General features: G+C 38.4%; 1 protein-coding gene across 2 annotated transcripts in view; it reads left to right on the forward strand.

Annotated features, from left to right (window-relative positions):
• The window catches only part of CTNNA2 (catenin alpha 2), a 1,309,400-nt gene that overhangs the window by 990,357 nt on the left and 298,419 nt on the right, over positions 1-20,624 (forward strand). For both annotated transcript variants that reach the window (XM_090281609.1, XM_090281608.1), the window contains exon 8: positions 4,124-4,204. In XM_090281609.1, the coding sequence (XP_090137735.1) occupies positions 4,124-4,204 (81 nt within the window). The remainder of the gene's footprint in view (positions 1-4,123; positions 4,205-20,624) is intronic.

Consider the following 20,624-nt stretch of genomic DNA (forward strand, 5'->3'; position numbering starts at 1 on the left):
TCTTTCTGGGGACTCCTCCTTTTTTTTTTGATTGGGAGTTGTTTCTTTGTCTCCCTGGTTTAGTTGACTCTTGTTGTTTGTTGCTGCTTAGATTGTTCTGCTTTGACTCCCTGCATTCATGGTATGACCTTTCGTGGTATGAGACCTGTGGGTTCAGTTGTACCATCTCCTTGATCTCCTGAACTTGATGCTCTTGGGATGAACTTTATGCCATTTATATTGGTTGTCTGGTTTAATTGAGTTTCAGTTGTTTTTGGGTCATTCTTTGGTGGTTCCTTCCTTCCTGCTAGATTATGCCCACTACATCTTATATACTGTTGTACAGGTGCTGCCAGAAAAAGACAAACAGCACAGGAAAGAAACCTACACTTGCAAAAATAACCCCATACACAACCACACTATCAACAGCAAATGAGCTACTATTAATAAAAGTGGAAAGAGATTAACACTATTATAAGAAAGGAAAATAAATATGAGATGACTAATTGAAAGAAAAAAAGATTTTTGAGAGGATAAACAGAGGAGCAATAAGAAGAATAACAAATAGGGACAAGGTGATGAGAGAAAGTAAAATGTACATCATAAATTAAAAAATGGAGGGAAGAAGTTGGAATGAAGTAAGAGAAAGGAAGCATATTTTATTAGTTTTAAGCAGAAATTTTTAAAATTATATATAATATATAGGTATATCTATCTATATATTATATATAGAGAGAGAGAGCAAAGACAAGAAGAAGAAGCAAAATTTAAAAATTAGGAATTAAATTGTAAAAAAAGATCCACCATAGCACCATAGGCAACCAATGAGCATGATTAATATAGGTGAGATTAAATTAAGAGGGGAAAAATAAAGAAATAAAAGCTCAAGTGATGTCTTAAGGAAAGGGAAGTGATTTTGAGATGATAGAGGAAGAAGCAATACTAAGAGTGAGGAAGGAAAACCAGGCTAAAATTCAAATTTCTTCAAGAAGAAAACAAGAAAGGGCAGGAGGAAAGCAAAATAGAGTAGGAGAGGAGGACAATAAAATATGAGATTTGAAATACAAAAATAGTAAAGATCTAAAAATAAAATTGAAGAAATGCAACAACAACCACCATATTCACAACCAATGAACAAAGATTGATCAAGGTGAAGAGAGAATAAGGGTATTTTAAGAATGGTAAAAAGAATGTGAGATTACTGATGACAAGAAAAATGACTTTGAGAGCCTGCATGGGGGAGAAATAGTAAGAGTGAAAATGGAAACAAGTCGTAGAAAGAGAGAAAATATAATTTAAAATGAAAATAAGAAGAGGATATAAGAAGGTAAAATGAAGTAAGAGAAGGGAGGAGCAAAATATGAGATATAAAATAAACTATAACATAAAAACTAGTGACAGTATGTATAAACTTGAAGGACAAGAAATGAATGTTAAAAAGCTATGCAGGAGAGAAAATGATTCAAATCATGAGGAAGACTGCTGGAATTCATCTCAATAGCATATAGTGTTTACCACTTCCTTCTCTTTTTGGGTCTGTCCCTGGTGATGTCAGATGGTGTCCCAGTCTGGCCCTAGGCAGCTTGTTCAAGACTACCAGTTATCCACAGTGTGTGGCTGTTTCCTTCTGTTGTTTATCTAGTCAATCTGTAATCAGCAATCAGGCTTAAGCAACACAAGTTGAGGCGGAGTAATTTCTGCTGACAGGGATATTGCTTCTCTTCAGGCTGATGCCACTTGGAGGGGAGTGGTCTACCTGAGCAAGATGACTCCTGCAGTATGTGGGTGACTCAGCACAGGTATCCTATTGGCTGTTCCTTCATTCTCACCCCAAAGCCACTGTCCCCAAACTCTCTTCAAACAATTCTTATCCACTCTACCCTCTCTCTGCTTGAACCCAGGGTAAGTGGGTGCAAACAAAACTTTATGCATTGGTCATTTAGGAAATTCTGTGTGAAACCAGCTATTTCACCCTGCCTGGTTGCTGAAGTATTTCTCTGTTCCTTCAGCTGCTTCTCATGGAAGCCCGCAAGTCCTCTTGTGATTCTTCCATGCTCCATTCCAGTCATGCTATGATGAATCAGTTTTTTCTGTTTGTCTGTAGTTATAAGGCTTCTCTCTAGTTTTTGTTCAGCTGGCTATTCTGGATAACTTCTCCACAATTTAAGTGCAATTCCAGATTGGTCCTAATTGGGAGGAGGTTAGTGTAGTTTCCACTTACTCCTCTGCCATCTTGGATCTCCCCAGTTGTTAATTTTTCAAAGTAAATTTTTATCACTGTCATAAATGGAAGGGGCATAGGAATCTGTGGTTTTCAGAATGATCATGGTCCAAACCTCCCCAAAATTACCATGTACTTTGATGGCAGACATCCATCCTATTTGTAAGGAGGAAACCAAAGAGAAAAAAAAACAGGTGCCCCTCTGAGGCATACCTGGACAGGAAGAGACAGGACACTGAGGTCACACTTGCTATGTAAACAATTTTCCTCAAAAGATAAAGAGGCACATTGTTGTCAGCTGTCATAAGGGAGGGGGAGTGGGAAAGGGAGAGGATGACTGGATGAAAGAAGGTGAGGGGACTAGCCAAAGAACAAATATGTATCACCCATAGACACAGATAGCAGTGTGGTGATGGCCAGAGGGTAGAGGGGTGGGGGATGGGTGGGGTTTGTCAAGAGGGGTTGGGGGACATTTGCAATCATTTCAACAATAAAAATAAATTTTAAAAAAGTACACTGTTCCCTATAAATGTTTGTTTTCTTGAAGCTATTTGTATGCTGATATTTCAGAAGTATATAAAATGTTAGCCACTTTTTTTAAAGCTCTGCTTACAAACTTCACATGTAAGAAGTAGAAAAGAATGATGGGGGGTTGTAGGATTTTAGGTGATTGAAAACATACACATGTGTTTTGGCATTTTAATGAAAACTCTGTATGATTATGCATTAGACACTCGTTCTGAAAAATGGTTAATTAAGTTGCAGAAAAGAGTGACTGCTTTAGATCTAGCTGTATGTACATCTGATGGGTATGTATCAGTGGTATGTGTCCAGGATTTTCACAGAAGAGAGCATTTAAAAATCTGTTGGATGGTGTTGCTATGGATCCCCATAACTCACTATCCCATTATGCACAATTTATGATCTGGGATCTCATTTAATCATATGCACAACTTACTGCATAATTTTATACAGAATTACATGGCACAAGAATGAGGGCAACTGCCAGTGGGACCATACTTAAATAAATCTGTATGGTGTTTGACTGAAGTTTAGATAATTTAATACATTTGACAATGCTTTTGCAAGCAACTTTCTCTTAAAAGGAAGATAATGCCATCTGTAAAGTTACCTGGAGCTTTTTATCCTTAGAAATTTGTTGTTGTTGTTGTTTCAAAAAGATAATGGAGATTTTGATTTTGTTTGGTTTTAATCGTTTTACTATAGCCACCAAAAACAGAAGAAAAAAAAAGAAACTATTTAGTGAAACTTCAAATTTCCAAGTGAATAATTTACTAGGAAGATTTTTTGGGGGTGGGTGGAGGGGTGCTTTTCCTCTTCCTGTTAAAGTCATAAGGGAAGTTTCCTCCTGACATCAAACTGTAGGTTCTGTATTGTCAAGGTTAGCATTCCACTACATGACAGAACAGAGATTAGAAATGCTATATTTTCTAGTAAATAATTTCTTTTGGTTTTGTTACATAAGTTACAATATGGCCTATGATGCATTGGTATAAAATTCTGAATTCTAGTCAATTAATTTTTTTCTACTTTAGTTTTTACCATCTCAATCTTATCTTCTATTCATAAGTATGCTTACATAATAGGGAAACACAAAACATTAGTATTTTAAGGCAAAATCAAAACATTCTTGTTGTGTTTACTTAATTGCTAAATGTCTGCAGAAGGTAAGAAAACAGATTTGCATGGAGTTGAATATGAACATATGTGTAAACCATCCTGAGAATGTACTGATTTTTATCAATTTTAGTTTTTATTTCAGAGAAAACCACGTTTAGAGACCAAATCATATTAGCTGTATATTGAAAAGAATCTTTTAAAATATTTCTTGGACCCTGCAACTCAATACTGTCACTAATATTGAATTGTCTATATCAGAAATTATTTTTCTTTTCTTAATAGACTGGAAGGAAGGAAAAAGGAGACCCTCTAAACATTGCAATTGATAAGATGACCAAGAAAACAAGAGATCTAAGAAGACAGGTACTGTATTCATTCATTCATTCATTCATTTGCTTATTTGTTTTAAACACATAGTATTTAGTGGTGCTTTTCAAGAATGTGGTTTTTCTGGTTGCCTTCTTAGAGCTGACTTCAGGTTGCTATTCTTTATAACATCTACAAATACACAGAAACAGTTAATCAGTAATGTAGTCTACTGAGCAGACATATGTGACAGCTGCAAGGGGTGTGATGATGAAAACCACCTCTGAGTGGATAGCCTGTTCATTGCCCAGACCCAATCTTCCCAGGTAGGAAGAGACCTGATAAATTCACTCCCTTCTACATTTGTCTCAGTTTTTTCAGATCTGGGTATGCAAAGAATGTGTCTCTGTTTCTGCTTTTTCTTACTCAAACTTAAAGGCATTCAATGAATAAACAAGAAGGCTAATAGTTAATGAGAAACACAACTCTTAATCTGATGGACTAATTAAGGTCTCTGACCCAGTGTATTCTCTTGGGGACATAAATCTATGTCAGATGGTTGTTTGGGAAGCAGGGAACCATGGCAAGAAGTGTCAGTTGGATGATTTAAACGGCTAATGAAATCATTAGTCTCATGGGTCCTTTTATTTATTTATTTATTTAAGGAAGGATCTCTGGTCAGGGCTTCTTTTCATCTTGAAAGTGCTATATGAACACTGGTAAATTTTGTCCTGTATCTCTTATATTATGTGTCTATGATGAGCTTCACTTTCTTTGGTAGTGCTTCCTTTCTAAGATATAATACCACCCATTGTTACCATAAAAATCTCTTCCTGATTTCTGTCTGAGAGACATCTTGTCTCCTACTGGTAAGTTTTGCATATATCCATCATTCATTAAGTGCTGATTATGTTACTCTGCTAGGACCAAGCTCGGCCCTCCAGCAACACCTGCTGTACTTTCTGCAGCTAGAAAGGCTGGACTGGCATGGCTGTATTGAACATTTGCTCCTTCACTGTGTCAAGTACACACAAGATGAACGAGGTGCCTGGGCGTGAATGACCAAGAAATATTTGAGAAATGATTATAATGGGAGGAAGATATCACTTTTGATTATGCTAGGGAGCTGCTGGGCTCTCTTTGGGATGTCACATGCTTGAAATAATGTCCTCTAGAAGATATCACAGTTAGTTCTGGGATAAGAAGAGTCCAGTTCAACAAGCTCTTTTGGGAAAAGCATTATCTTCTTATTTTACCGTGAAAGAGAGAATAAAACATTGTGCTTTTAGGCATTCATAAATAATATCAAATAGATAGATGGCCAGTTCTGCCTCTCCCTGTCCTCTTAGACCATCTCTCCATAAAGATCTCCCATCTGATATGAAATGATATGGGTAGTAGGAGTCAGAACTGCAGTTAAATGAAAACACTGAATCAAGTGTGTGGAGCCCAGGGCTTTACCTCTCATTCTGCCGCTAAACTGGCTGTGCAGCCGAGGATCCTTAGTTGCTTGGTCTCCTTTTCTTATTTATTAAAGCAGGGAGCCAAACTAGATCAGCAAGCTATCTTTGAGCTGTATATAACTGAATGAGTCCAAAGGAAATCCTCATTTATTTGCAATATCAGAGGTCCTAATGCCTGACAGTCACAGATTTTAAAAGCAGTGAGAAGGCATCAAGGAGTTTCCCTACAGCTTGACTTTGGCTTGATTGTCCACCAAGCAAAATTGATGAACCATATCTTTTACCTCCCCAACCTCAGCTTCCTGCACTAGCAAAACTGTCATGGCAAATTATTGTCTTACTAGGAAGGAATGGATAAAGTAATTTTTTACTCTGATGTTACAAGTCTCAGAAAAGGGTTGACTCTTTTTAGCTGAGGCTTGGTGAAATTTGAAGGTGGAATTTATGACAGAATTTTAAGTGCTTGAGTGACAAGTTCCTGGGAGAGCTTCTTTAAGATGGCAGTGGAAAGACTATGTCATGCCCTGAAATCATTCCATGCATAAGATATATATTTTTTTCTGCTTACCTTTCCCAAAGATTGAGAGGAATAAAGGTAAAAAGAAAATTGCTTTATGATATTAAGATCCAACAATCAAGGTATAATTTCACACCCCATCCCTGAATTTGGCGCAGATATATTTATTTTCCCCAATTTGCCTTTCTAGAATAGGGATGGTTGCCATCTGTCATTTTCATCTTTATCCATATGTTGGAATATTTTTGTCTTTCTTGTTGTTTCTTCTGTTTCTTCATGTACACCTGTAGTGGTACAAAAGCTTCTCTGAGCTAAGTATACAGAAACTACCTAGCACTTATGCAGATTGAACATTCAAGGCTCAGGTCAATCTTCAGCTAAGATTTGGGCAGCCAGTTAATGGGATTAACAAGGTTTTATCTGAGTTACTAATATCAACTGTGAAGTGCAGCCCAGTGAATGCTACTGGTTCAAATGAATGTTTTGCTATTGCAGAAACACTGTCTTTTTTTTTTTTCCAACTTTTTACTTTTATTTATTTATTTGTTTATTTTGGGGGGTGGACTTCTGCTCTGTAACAATTCCCTCCTCTCAGACTTAAGACTCTTTATAATCTTATAAGAACAATGGGCAAAGGTCTTGTGCTTCTCTAGCTGCTTCAAGCTGGACACAGATGTCGTCCTACCTGCCTTTGGGTCTAGAAATCCCTAATAAGTGTTGGGGTGTGGAGGGGAGGGTGGCCTTCCCACATTGGGAAGGATCTTTCAGATTTCAGGTCAGTGGGCTGTCCCTGGGCAATGGCATGCTCGGTTTAACAAGCTGGCATCCTTATTGTATTGTGTGGGCAACAGATTTGGCAACAGGTTAAAAGGCATCATTCAATCCATAACCACTAGATGACAAAAGGCATGGATTAATTTTTCAATGTCCCACATTAGGAAAAAAAAAAGGCTTCTCTGGAGAAAGGTGTACAAGGCACCTCACACCTGTCCAAAGCCCTTTTGCCCACTAAGTTTGGGCTGAGGGGAATATTTTAGGGTTCCTCCCTCAGACCTCTGGGCCCTTTCTATCCAAGCCATTAGGATAGAAAACAGAAACCAGCTTTAAAGTAAAGCCCACAGACCACCCCATTCTTCACCAACCCAACCACTTAGTTCAGCCAAACCATTGAGTCTCAGGAGGCAGAGATGCAGACAGGAGTAAGTGAGGCCTATACATACAGACAATCACTCAAGTAATGAGATCATAGGCTTATGCCCTATGAAAACACAACACACATGTTAATTTATGCAACATAACCCACAAACCAGTCTCTAAATCTGAAAGACTGTCTTATTGGAAAGACATCCAGTTGCAAGGCATCTGACATTCTTCTTGCCTGTAAATTAAGCATCTCTGATGATGTCACAGACATAGTTTAACTTTCAAATGAAAACAGACTTTAAATGAAAATAAACTTTAAAGACAGTTAGCTGCACTACTTTATAGTCTACCACTGAGCATTGTGATTTTCCTTGAATTGCAATTTTTCTCCTTAAGATTACCCTCCTTGTCATTAAAGGGACTGTATTAAGTCCAGTTTTAATTGCTCCTGTTCATTTGCATAAACACAACAAGAGCAGCAAATGATCACTTATGATCTTTACATCTGCTTTGCTGGAACTTACAGAAGGAACCTTTAGGGTGACCTTAATTTTGCTCTTCAGGGCACAGAAACTGAGCCATATACCTGCCATCCAGCTTTGCCTGTAAACACCTGTCTTTTTCAAGTCATTCTGGTTTTCCATTGTGCCTTAAGGTCTCTTCTAGCCATCTTTCAGGAAAGCAACCTTCGTTCCTTCCCTGGAAAAACTGTCATGAACTGCACAACCAACACAGGTACACGGCCTTTTTTCTCGTGGGCTTTTATTACCTTTGAAAGTGAATCCCAGTTCCTCAGGGCTTTTTGGTACCAACCAGAACCCAAGCATGTCTCCTTTAGGCATGACATTGCAGTCAAAGTCACGGTCAACAAAACCTCTATTAACAACTGGTCTTATTAATTTTATGCAAAGAACCTTGTGTCATTACTTACTTCTTCAGAATGCCAAATTCTGGAGGGATCAGGTAGGGAGAAAAATATACAGTGTAAAGAAAAATCCTTTTCCTTCTAATATTCACAAAAATTGCATTTCCATATTCTACATTTTCTTTTGTTCACTTACCTACATGTGAAGTTTTTCTGGGGTGGGGTGGGGTGGGGGGATTTGCTGGCTCATTTATTTGTTTATTTTTCTGTCATTTTTTTTCCCCACTAAAATTTTTGTTTGATTTTCTATTACAGTTGTCCCACGTTTTTCTCCATTGCTCCTCCTTACCCTGCCCTTCCATTCTCCCACAGTCAATCCCCACCCCATTTCTCATGTCCATGGGTCATTTATACATGTTCTTTGACTAGACCCTTCCCCTTCTTACCCCCTTCTCTCCATTCCCCCTCCCCCCCTGTCATTGTTAGTCTACTCCTTGTTTACATGCCTCTGGTTCTGTTTTACTCATTTGTTTGTGTTGTTCATTAGTTTCCTGTATTAGTTGATATCATATGTCATTTGTCTCATTGTCTGGCTTATTTCACTAAGCATAATTCTCTCTAGTTCCATCCATGTTTCTTTCTTTCTTTCTGCTACATAGTCCTCCACTGTGTAAATGTACCACAGTTTTTTTATTCACTCATCTACAGATGGGCCCTTAGGTTGTTTCCAGCACTTGGCTATGGTAAAAAGTGCTGCTATGAACATACGGGTGCATAAGTTCTTTTATTATTATTAACATATACTTATTCATTGTCATTTTTGCCCTTTGTACTTGTGTTTCTTTCTGTCTTTTTGTTTCTTCATCTTCTTAAAGCAGGCCCTTTAGCATCTCTTGCAATGCTGGTTTGGTGGAGATGTATTCTTTTAGCCTTCTTTTGTCTTGGAAACTCCTTATTTCACCTTCCATTTTGAATGAGAGTCTTGCTGGGTAGAGTATTCTTGGTTATAGGCCTTTGTTTTTCATTGCTTGGAATATTCTTTGCCATTCCCTTCTGGCCTGTAGTGTTTCTGCTGAGAAATCTGATGATAGCCTTATCGGAGCTCCCTCGTATGTTATTAGCTGTTTCTCTGTTGCTGCTTTTAGAATTCTCTCTTTGTCTTTGAATGTTGCCATTTTAATTATGATGTGTCTTGGAGTATGCCTATTTGGGTTCATCTTCATTGGGGCCCTCTGTGCTTCCTGGACTTGCATGACTTTTTCTTTCATCAAGTTAGGAAAGTTTTCTGTCATTACCTTTTCAAAAGGTTTTCTATCCCTTGCTCCTCTTCTCCTCTTCTGGTATCCTATGATATGGATATTACTACATTTTATGTTGTCCTGTAGCTCTCTTGAAACGCCTCCATTCTTGTTCAGTCTTTTTTCACTTTGTTGCACTGTGGGAATTTTTTTCTATGTCGTCCTCCAGCTCGCTGATCCGATTTTCTGCTTCCTGTAGCCTGCTTTTAATTTCTTCTACTGTATTCTTTAATTCAGAAATTGTACTCTTCATTTCCTCCTGGCTCTTATTGATAGCTTCTATGTCCTTTTTCATGCTGGTGTAATTCTCAGTAAGTTACTTGTAGTTTCCCTGGAGTTCTTTGTAGTTTTCCTAGAGCCCACTGAGCTCACTGAACTTCCCTATAATCCATATTTTGAATTCCATGCCCGATAGTTTGCTTTCCTCTATTTCACTTAGCACTCTTCCTGGGGATTTCTCATATCCTTTTGATATGGGGTTGTTTCTCTCTCTCCTCATTTTTGTGACTCATCTTGTTTGTTGCTGCTTCTTAGATTGATCTGCACTTCCTGGATGTGCCCTTGGTGGCATCAGATCATGTACCAGTCTTGGCCTCGGCAGCCTGTTGGAGACTACCAGAGACCTATTGCCTTTGTCTGTCTCCTTTAGTTGTTAATCTACTCAATCTATGATCAGCTGTCAGGGTGTCAGGGTTAAGAACTGAGCTTAATTCCTGTAGGTGAGGCTTTTGCTTCCCCTCAGGCTGATGCCTCTTGGAGCGGAGTGGTCTGCCTGCAATATGGGTGATGAGTCAGCACTGGGACCTGGTCAGCTGCTCCCTCAGTTCTCTCCTCAAAGCCACCACCCCAAATTCTCCCCAAATGTCTCTAGTCCTCTCTGCCCTTCCTCTGCTTGACCCCAGGGTAAGTGGGTGCAAAAATATTTTTGTACGTGATCTGTTTAAGATCTCTTTTTCTCCAGCTGTTTCTTTCAGGCTGGCAAAAAAACCTGTGGCTTTTTGCTTTTCACAGCTGGATGCTATTTTACTTTCTGCTGTGTTTCTGTAGGCTGGGAAGCCCACCTGGGGGTTTAGATCCTGCCCTTCTCAGGGGGAACCCCAGCTGCTGAGCTGTTTCTCAGTCCCTTCAGCTGCTACCCGTGTGAGCCCAGCCAGCCCTTTCACATCTCTGCACTTCCTACCAGTCACATTGTAATGAAGCAGCCTTCTCTTTCTCTCCATGGCTATAAGACTTCTCTTCAGCTAGTGTTCAGTTGGTTATTCCAGATGATTTCTCCACAATTATGTTGTAATTCCGGATTGTTCCTGGGAGGAGGTTAGTGTAGCTTCCACTTACTCCTCCGCCATCTTGGATCCCTTTGGTTTTTCAATCACAGGCGACTTTTGTTAAAAGAGAATCCAAATGAGAACACTTAGTTATGCATTTCTACTTCCCAGTACTCATGTGTTCCTTTATATAACATTTAAAACAATCAAATCACATAGCAGAAAAAAAGCTGAAATCAAAGAAAAATATCCCTGGTGACTTTCATAAGTTTCTACTCTTTTAGTTTCCTGCCTCTTCTTCATAGCCCAAAAAGTTGGATAGTGATTCAAAAGAATGACCCTAGAGTCTTGCAAAGTTCTAGTCACCAAATTTAAAAGAAATAAAGTTAATCATGATCGTTATCTTGGACATCCCTAATGAAAAAAAGTGGACTAATAGACACTCAAAAAAAAAAAAATCAAGAGTAATTGAGTAAAAGAAATTTCGGTTTAAGTAGAATTTTTAAGTAAGTAGAATCCCTTTCTTTAGATAGTACTATATCCCAATGAATGGGGGGGTCATAAATCATGAAAAAGGTCACTGAAACCCAAGGGTATTAATTATTTAAAACTGATTGGCATGGATCCATCTTGCCAATTAAACCCAGGAGACTGGTTGATGGTAGAGCAGAATCCTCTTAGGAGTATTTTTTAAATTAAAAATGCATTTGGGGAATATGCCTGCTAGCTTTAAGGATTATGTTTTAAGTTTAGAGCTGTGGACACAGTGTCCCCATATCTGAGCTATTGTCACTGCTGTGATTCTGGAATCAGACCATTATATAAATAAATGCTTTTGGCTGACTCCTCACCTAGGGACTTCATAGCCCACATGTTCTATTCATCCCTTAGAGAGGACCCAGTCTGTTTCTGCCAGCTGCTCCTTGATGTCCTTCTATGTGCTGCCTGTGGACTATTCAAGGCATGGTCTCTTAATTTTCTCTAAGCTTACAGAGATGCTGGTTTATCTTGGGTATTAGTTTGGTCCTTTTCTTAGTCTTTTTTTTTTTTTCAAGTTGATAAGCAAGTCAGGACCCAAATATTTTCCTATGAAAAGCTAATTAATGATAATTATAACATGTTAGGGTGTTGCTAAATTTAGCAACTTTCTCATTCCCCTAACCCATCAAGGGTCTAATTTTTATCCCTTCAACCTTAATAGCCATCACACTAATTTCAGCAGTGAGATTTACTGTGTCAACTTGACAGAAATGTCAATTTTGCTATTACAATTAAACTATTTTCAAAAGGTGCCCTGGCTGGTGTGACTCAATGGATTGAGTGCCACTCTGCGAACCCAAAGGTCACTGGTTTGATTCCCAGACAGGGCACATGCCAGGGTGGCAGGCCAGGTCTTCAGTTGAGGATGTACGAGAAGCAACCAATCAATGTATCTATTGCACATCAGTCTTTCCTTCTCATTCTCCCTCCTTTCTCTCCTTTCTAAAAATAAATAAAAATTTAAAAAATATATATTTTCAATGAGCAAAAAACCATCTATAGAAGGCTTTTACATTGGGATGAGTGCTTAATAGGCTGCAATATATAATAAATGATTTAAAACAAATGAGCAAAACATGTCTGTTTATCAAGACCCTACCTCCAGATAGAACTATAAAAAATCTTCCAAGATTAATAAGAAATAATTATAGCTGAAGACTTTCCTCAGCTTCCCCCTTTGTGAGCCAATTCCTTACATAAGAATGATAGCTATATGTAGGCAGTCATCAGCACAGCTTATAAAATCACTGCCCACAAAATGTAAACTAAATTATAGCTGACATGTATTGTAAGGACAATGTGCCAGGCACTGTTCTAAATTTTCTCCATGAATGGAACACATTTAATCCTCATGCCAGCATAGAAAGTATTGTCACCATGATTATTTTACAGATGAGGACATGAAACAAAATTATGCGCCCATGACCACAAAGAGTGTGTGGATGTGAACAGGTTGCAGCCCAGGCAGTCTCACTATAGGGACTTTGCTCATGACCTTCCCTATCCTGCCTCTCCACAAAACTGGCATGTGCAGCTGGGCCATCCATATACTCATCTACTCTGGAAGATCACTTAGGATTTTCTGTGGTTTTCAACAGTACTTTTCCTACATCAGGGTTTGGGATGGGTAACATGTGCACACTGCAGACAGAACAAAAAGTCTGTGGTGAATATCAAATATATGGCTCTTGTTTGTGATAACATATCATCTCTCAGTTATCCAGATGTTTTGGTTCATTGGGTCCTCTTTTTAAAAAGTACTATTATGTTTAGGTAGCTATAGTCTTTCCAAAACACTTACAGAAAAATGGAATTTTAAGGCATTCATTTCCTTTCCTTGCATTTTCTCATGATGGGGGCCAATTATTTTTAGATCCATTGTAAGAAAACATTTTCAAATAATTTATTTTTAGACTTGAATTTGCTTTTTTCTCATAAACACATGAGGCTATCTATATGGCTACAATAAAAAATTATAAAATAAGATATTGTTTCCTACAAATGTTAAGGTTTATGTTCTTCACACTGAAAACCTATGCCAGAGCTAATAATCCCTGGAGTTTGGTCTCTAGGTCAGATTGTCAGGCTGTAATAGAAGTATGGACACCAGAAAGTAATCACAAAGCAATTGGGATTTGAAACGGAATACCAACAACTCAGAGGTGGCTGAAGACAAATGGCATCAGAAACACCAAAGATCAGAATCAACATGGCTGGGATGAAAGGGGGAAAGGTAGGAGAGGACTCAACGGCTCTGGAAAGGCCATCCTTTGGACATGCTCCTTGATCATGGGTTATATAGTCAGGCTACCTCTACTTTAGGAAAATCCTGATACCACAACCCTGATTGTCAGATGACCACATATTCATTTATCTCTTGGAAAACACTCATTAGTTCAGGTTCAAGGTACATGATTTCATCAGCTGGAAATAGTTTTTAAAACATCACTATGGGCAAGCTCTTCCCTTATGAAGACACTGTTAAAGACTTGAAGTGGTTTAATTCATTTTTATAAGCCAGCATATGGTTGATCATTCACATCTGAGCACAAGCTTGTAGAGGACACCAGCCTTGACCTCTTTCTCCCTAGTAAGTCTAGATCTCAGAGAGAGGCCGGTAGCTTGATCAATATTGATTAATCAAATAATACACTATTCTGAGCAGAGGGATCTATAACATACGTATGAATAGAAAAACGCTCAATTAAATGGAAACTTCAGCTACTGATTTATTCTTTTCTGCTAATTTCTCCAGGCTCCAGAAGTCAAAGAAAGATAGGAAGGATAAGTAGCAATGACTGAATTTTAAATCAAGTTCAAGAGAATGTCTGCATTTGGTTCAATCTGACACCTTCTGTTTTAGGTCATTAAGAATCTTGATCCTGACATTGATCGATCCTCTAGGATTATAAAACTAAAAAAAATAATAACTTCCATATTTTCAGGATTAGGTGTTCAATGATAATGATTTTAAATAACAAGGGTTTTTTTTTGTTTGTTTTTTGTTTTAAAGTATTCCCTTTTAGCTTACCAGAGCATTCATTTTAGATAGTCCTCCTGCTTAAGTGAGGTTGGTCCATATTCATTGTTGAAGTCATGTTGAGGCTGCAATTTCTTATCCAAAACTGTCATTGGAGATCATTTTTTAAATGTGTCAGATTTTGCCACTAGGCCTAAATTAAGGAGTTTCTAGAGCTGATGATAACCTTGACTCTGTCTGAATGTCTCAGTGGATCATTGCAGCCAGCTTGTGGTCAAATATATCTGTTCCATTTGACCCCACTCATGCGAGGCTACCTTTCATTACCTGAAAAGACTTCTGGCATCAGTTTTCCCAGGGGAAATTTTCATCAGGACAGCTGATATTTCTTTATCTCCCATTTCCCAGGGAGACTGGATAAATCTGAAATTTAAAATGTGAATCATCTTGTAGGCTCTTGCCTTTACTGCTGTTACCACCAGCTCTGGTGGAAGCCCATTTGCTCTAGGGTCTCAGTACTTTGTACTTTTCTGGCTCTATGGATGTCACTGATGATGGCTGAGGGAATTCCACATTGTGCTTTGCTTGGGTAGAACACTGTGAAGAAGGTAATGTTGGTTATAATGTCCATCTATTTACTTTATATGCCCTTGACCAATCTTAGTCCTCCTTTCTGGCTGAATGAGTTTCCGGGATAACTTAAAGCCGAACCCTCATCTCACCCCTACCGTACACAGCTGTGAGCTTTCCACTATGATTAACCTTCTAAGAGGAGTGCAGCCCCATTACCCTTCTTTACATCCCCATAAGCCATTCAGTCTAGTGGATCTTATCTCCTAAATGCATTTCAAGCCCCTTTCTTCTTCTCTACTCCCATTGGTACAGCTTAATGACTTTTTACAAAATGATGGTAACAGCCTTATAACCAGTTCTTAACCCCAGCCCCCCTGCCTTCATCTCACTGTAGCTCCAACAGTCTACTAAGGCAGTATTCACACCTCCTGTGCCTTATCACTTGCTGTGCCTTCTACCTGGAAACCCCCTGTCATCACCACCCCCCACACACACACTTTTTTTTTGTTTTTTCCTTTCAGAAAAATTTACAATTTTTTCTACAAGGCTTAGCTTAAATGCCACCATATCATTACAACTTTATCCAATTTCTGTAAATAGGTTTATCCAGTAGGCTCAAAAGTAATTTTAAAATACTTTTATCATGATACTTTTGCAATGGATTCTAGTTGTTTATATGTTTTTGCTTAGGCCCAGGTCCCATTACTCTTTGTTTCTTTAGGGCATATCCTAGTGGCCCAGTAAAGTAAGCCTATACCACACAGGTGTTGAAAGAATGAAAAATATCTTGTATGTAGCCATCCTACCAAGAAACATTTTAATAATCAGCTTCCTGCAATTTTCAACTCTGATGTCTCTCTTTGCATTTCAGTACTAGCTTTATTAATTTAAACAGTCTATCTGTCCTCTGATCATAATGGGTGTTTCTGATACAGAGAGAACTGATCAGGTCCCTGGGGAAGAGTATGAAGGGCTCATAGGAGGAGGTTGTTCAAGGCAATGGCAAACAGTCAAGGACGGAATTTGCCTGCGAAGCTAAATGCCTCCAGAGTGCATGGAATTATGGGCCAGGAGATTTAAAATGAAAAGAGGGAAGAAACTGGCTCTCAAGTTCTCTTCCTCAAGGATGATGGTGCTACAGCTGCCTGCAATTCCCAGTGCATGGTATTTTGTATGGGAAGGAATCTGGGCACAGCCTAGGATCAGGCTGGCCTGGTAGAGGTGGCAGGGTTATTCTTTGGGTGTTCTAGAGGGAACGAGTTGTAAAGCAGAAGCCTGCCATTCTTTCAAAATTATTAGCTTTTGCATCTTATGCTATTTTAGTTTTTAAACTAACCCTATAGAAATAAGATTATTAGCCCTGGCTGGTGGCTCCATGGTTTGAGTGCAGGCCTGAAAACTGAAAGATCACCAGTTTGAATGCCTGGGTTGTGGACCAGGACCCCAACTGGGGGCATGCAAGAGGCAACATCTCACGCACTGATGTTTCTCTCCGTCTCTTTCTCCTTCCCTTCCCCCTTTTTTAAAAATAAATAAAATCTTTAAAAAAAATAAGATAATTAAAAACTAATGGGGAATGATAGAGAATTCAAGTGTGAAAGAATTTAGCTTTAATTGACAGGTTTAAGTGATTAAAGCTGGAACTAAAGAGTTAAAGAGTTTAGCTTTAATTGATAGACGTAAGTGACTAATGCATTTGGAAAGCTATTATTCCAAAACTGTGTAGCTTTTGAATAATGACTCCTTTCCTTTATCACTAAACCTTTGTCTCCAGAATTTTGCCTAAAGGGTGGCTGAGAGCAGTAGGATCCTGTTTGTTGCTCTGTTCAGTAACCTTTCCATTTCAAGAGAGAGCTTCTACTCCTTAACCAGAAGTTTCCTAAAGCTGGACTGGCTTAAAAAATTCAGCGTAAGAACTTGCTGAAATGTGGATATATGGCTTTATCCTGGGAGATTCTTATTTCATGTACATGTGATGGCACCTTAAACTCTGTATCATAATAAGTTTCCAAAGAATTTATGATGTGCTAGCAGGTTGAATTCAACTGCCTTTGTTTCTGATAGTGGGAACTTCAGATCTCATTGCATTGTTGGGGGATATATTTGAGAATCTATGAAGACCTCTGACTACTCTCCAATCCATTTAGCCTCTCCTAGACCTCATTACTTCGCAGATAAAATACCTGTTTCAGGGGCGGGAGAATCCATGCTCCTCATGGGCCAAGATTAGAAATGGAGGTTCTGATTGCTCACTGTGCCATGTTGAAAGGCTTGCTTAGCAAAATCTGTGCTTTCTGGGCCAAGGACCAGATAAAAATGAGGTGAGTGGGACACTGGACTTGGCTACAACATTTTAGGGAGCGCCAAAAAACTCAGTAATCAAGATAAATAGTATTTTCATGCAGCATTTTAGAAAATCAAAATTAATCCACAAGCAAATGATCAATGTTGTAAATAAAGACTAAGTCAGTAACAGGGCAGTGCTGAGCCAGCCATCTTGAAGCCTGAAGCAAAAAAAAAAAAAAAAAAAGTCATATTGATCCTGTCTTTGTTTATAGTGTTGTGATTTTGTTTACGATGGGTGAATCTTTCCTTAGCTTTGGCTCTGCTGCAAGTCTTTACTGTACCTGCAGTATGAGAAAGGTATTCTAAAAGTCTCAATGTCAGTTTGCTTTCTTTTTTGCCCCCTACATTAGGGGCAAAAGGGCTGACTTTCAAATTTTATGAGGTGATACTTTGGACTCCAGATTTGAAGACTGATTTGAATTGTGGTGTCTTTTAGATTGTCTTGCTTTAAATGTGTCCCTTCTTGATGTTTATTGTGGTGACATGGGCCTTTTATGGCAGTCTGAAGTGCTTCAGAGAAAATGGAGAGCATTTTAATACCACTGATTTACTCTTTCAGGTCTACAATAATTTTCTTACTGCCTAATTATAAGGCTTGGTTTAATTTACTCTACAGATAATGTTTACTGATGCACATATGGTGCCACATTTCAAGAAACTACCCAGAGCAGATATTTTTGTCAGTCTGGAGGATGGAAAATTTGCTTCATTTACAGGGGGGAAAAAAAGGTAATGAATCTAATTGTCTAGACAAAAAATGTCCCCCAATAAGAGAAAAATAATATGTATCTTTAACTTCAAGAAGAAGGATACAATCCATTTAAATTCTCATTTTAAAAGCTGAATGATGATTATGTGGTTCCATGTGTTTAAAGATTACCAGTTACCTTAAAAATCAGGTGGTTGGGGGTGGGAGTTTGGGAAAAGGAGAGATAGGAAAGGAAAGCAGTAGTTTCTTCTGGGCATATTTCTCAACTATCTTTGAAAAAGATATGGATTTAGTAGCCATGGATTCATAGGTTCTTAGAGGTTGAAGGGACCTCTCAGGACTTTTTCCAGGGCAAAAGATCTTTAACTCAGCATCTTCAAGAACTCCTCAATCAGCCTCTGTTTTGGAGATGGGAGCTTCACCCAGAAGCAGCTGGTACCATTATTGGACAATTTTAGTAGTTAGAAAATTGAGTTAAGATCAGTGATTTTGTAATTATCAACTACTGATGTTGGATCTGTGCTGCAGATCTTACTTTGCCTAAGTTTGAGGCCCAGATAAAAGCTTCAGTAAATAACTCTATTTTGAGTTTCAAAGACCTACAAATAGTGATATTATTGCATATGCATTCATAGTTTCACAATCACTTGGCTTGCCTTTTCATAGTTGAGTGTTACGTGTTGTTTGGCTTAGGAACTGAGCAGCTGATCCTCTCTTTTCATTGTAACAGCTGAAATAACCAACTCTCGATCATCTGATCCATTGCTCCCATTTGTACTGGGTTACACGTGAAGGTCAGAAAAGCAAAGCTGCCTGTTGACACTGTTTGACATTCGTTCAGTGTCCATTCTTCATTAACACTTAATCATCAATTCTTCAGAGGAGGCATGACTACCAAAAACTTTTTTTTTTTTTAACAGAGTAGAGCCTTGAAGTTCCAACAATAGGATCAAATGTCTTACTGATATAGAGCTCAAAGTTTGAGATTCCTGAAGCCCGTCTTTTTAATGTCTATACTTTTAAAAATTGATGCACTTTGCTCTTAGTTTATAGCTTTTATTAAAATTCTTTTAATGAGAATGTGACAAATACAAATCAATAAGGAGTTTGAAGATCCTCAATAATGATCAAAATAATAGGCTTATTGTTTAATATAATCACCATTTTTTCTTCCTTTAACCATTCATCTTTGTCCAACCCTACGCAAGGCACTGAACCATGAGTACAATTTTGATAATTACTTTTCTAATTAATCATAAGGGAAAGAAGTAAAGGACTTTCATTTTAGCTGGGGGGAGATAGCTGATTAAATAAATGTAGATCAAGAGTCCAGCAGACCTGCCTGGTATATACAGTGAACAGCAGTTGAATGGATTGTACCTCAGGTTCCAGGATTAAAGAAGAACCATTTGTCCTGGGGACTTCGTTGATGAGAGGGGATTTTCCATCTGATCCAACCCTGAGTGTATGTCAGAAGTTTGGGCGATTAAGCAGTCCCAGCCACCTCCTCTTTCATTCCACAGTTTCTTCGTTTTGCACAAATACATCAATTATGTTAACTGTTAGGGGAAGGGTATCTTATATTTTTTATTTGACTCCTTCATCTTCCGTGAGGATCTAGCTGCCTTAAATAGCTGCAGCTGATGTGGCCACTATGTAAAAGAGGGTGACTGAAAAGCTGAAAAGCACCTTTGGTCAGGGCAGGCTGAAAGGTCCAGGCAATTGAGCATGGGAGAGAGGCTGCAGAGTTGCAGGGGCAGGAGGAAGTAAGCACTTATGAACCATGCCTGACTGATCAGATTTCCCTCAGCCACTCCTTTGAAATCTGTAGGCTTAGATCAAGATTGCCCTGAGGCTGTATCCACAGATGCATAATAACTAGTTGAAAGGAGATCACTTGTGACTGATCAACAAGTGATTTTGTCTGTATATTACCATAGCAACCAGCTTGCCTGTTGCTCTTTGGGTACATTCTCTGTGTATTTGGCCAGTCTATGGAAATAGCCTCAAAATTGTTGTCAAGTTAGAAGAAAATATCAGGAGTCCAGTCTATGTCAGAACACCCATATTAAGCAGGCTGGGCAACCCAACCAGATACCTTCCTAATCCATAGAATTTTTAGAGAAAGCCAACAACTTCTGCTCTTACATCCTATTCATTTCTTGTCTCAAAGCTTTTGCTAGAAAAAGAATTTATTAGAGACCACTGGAATACAGTAGTCCCTCTCTATATCACAGTTTACTTATTGCGGCCTCACTGTATTGCAGGATTTTAAAAAAATATTATATTTAATTATTTATCACCGTTTTTTTGCTATATTGCGGGATTTTGCAGTACTGTATATGTATGTTGTTAGTTACATGGGTTTAAGAGTGTAGACTATGTTTAAGAACATAAGTAGTGTTTATAAAAGTGTGGGAAAGGTTATTAAGGGAGTGGGAAAGGTTAATAAGGGACTGGGAATGGTTTATAAGTGTGTTGGAAGGGTTTATAAAGCCTTAAAATATATATAAATATTAAAATAAATGTAAGGTTCCTACTTTGCATATTTTCACCTATTGCGTGGTGAGGGGGGAGGGGACAGTTCTAGAACGTAATACCAGTGATAAGTGAGGGGATACTGTAATCTGTTTTCTAGCAGAGACAAAAAGAGAAAAAAGTCAACTTGGTTAAAGAATACCAGTCACACTGGCCAGTTCAGTGCTTTTAACAGCCATTTCTAGCCTCCTCTGTTTCTTAAGCAGGTAGCCACTAGGTCCAACAGCTGCTCAGTGATAA

The sequence above is a fragment of the Furipterus horrens genome, unplaced genomic scaffold (assembly GCF_987537825.1).
Source record: "Furipterus horrens unplaced genomic scaffold, mFurHor1.1.pri manual_scaffold_6, whole genome shotgun sequence".
NCBI classification, from domain to species: domain Eukaryota; kingdom Metazoa; phylum Chordata; class Mammalia; order Chiroptera; family Furipteridae; genus Furipterus; species Furipterus horrens.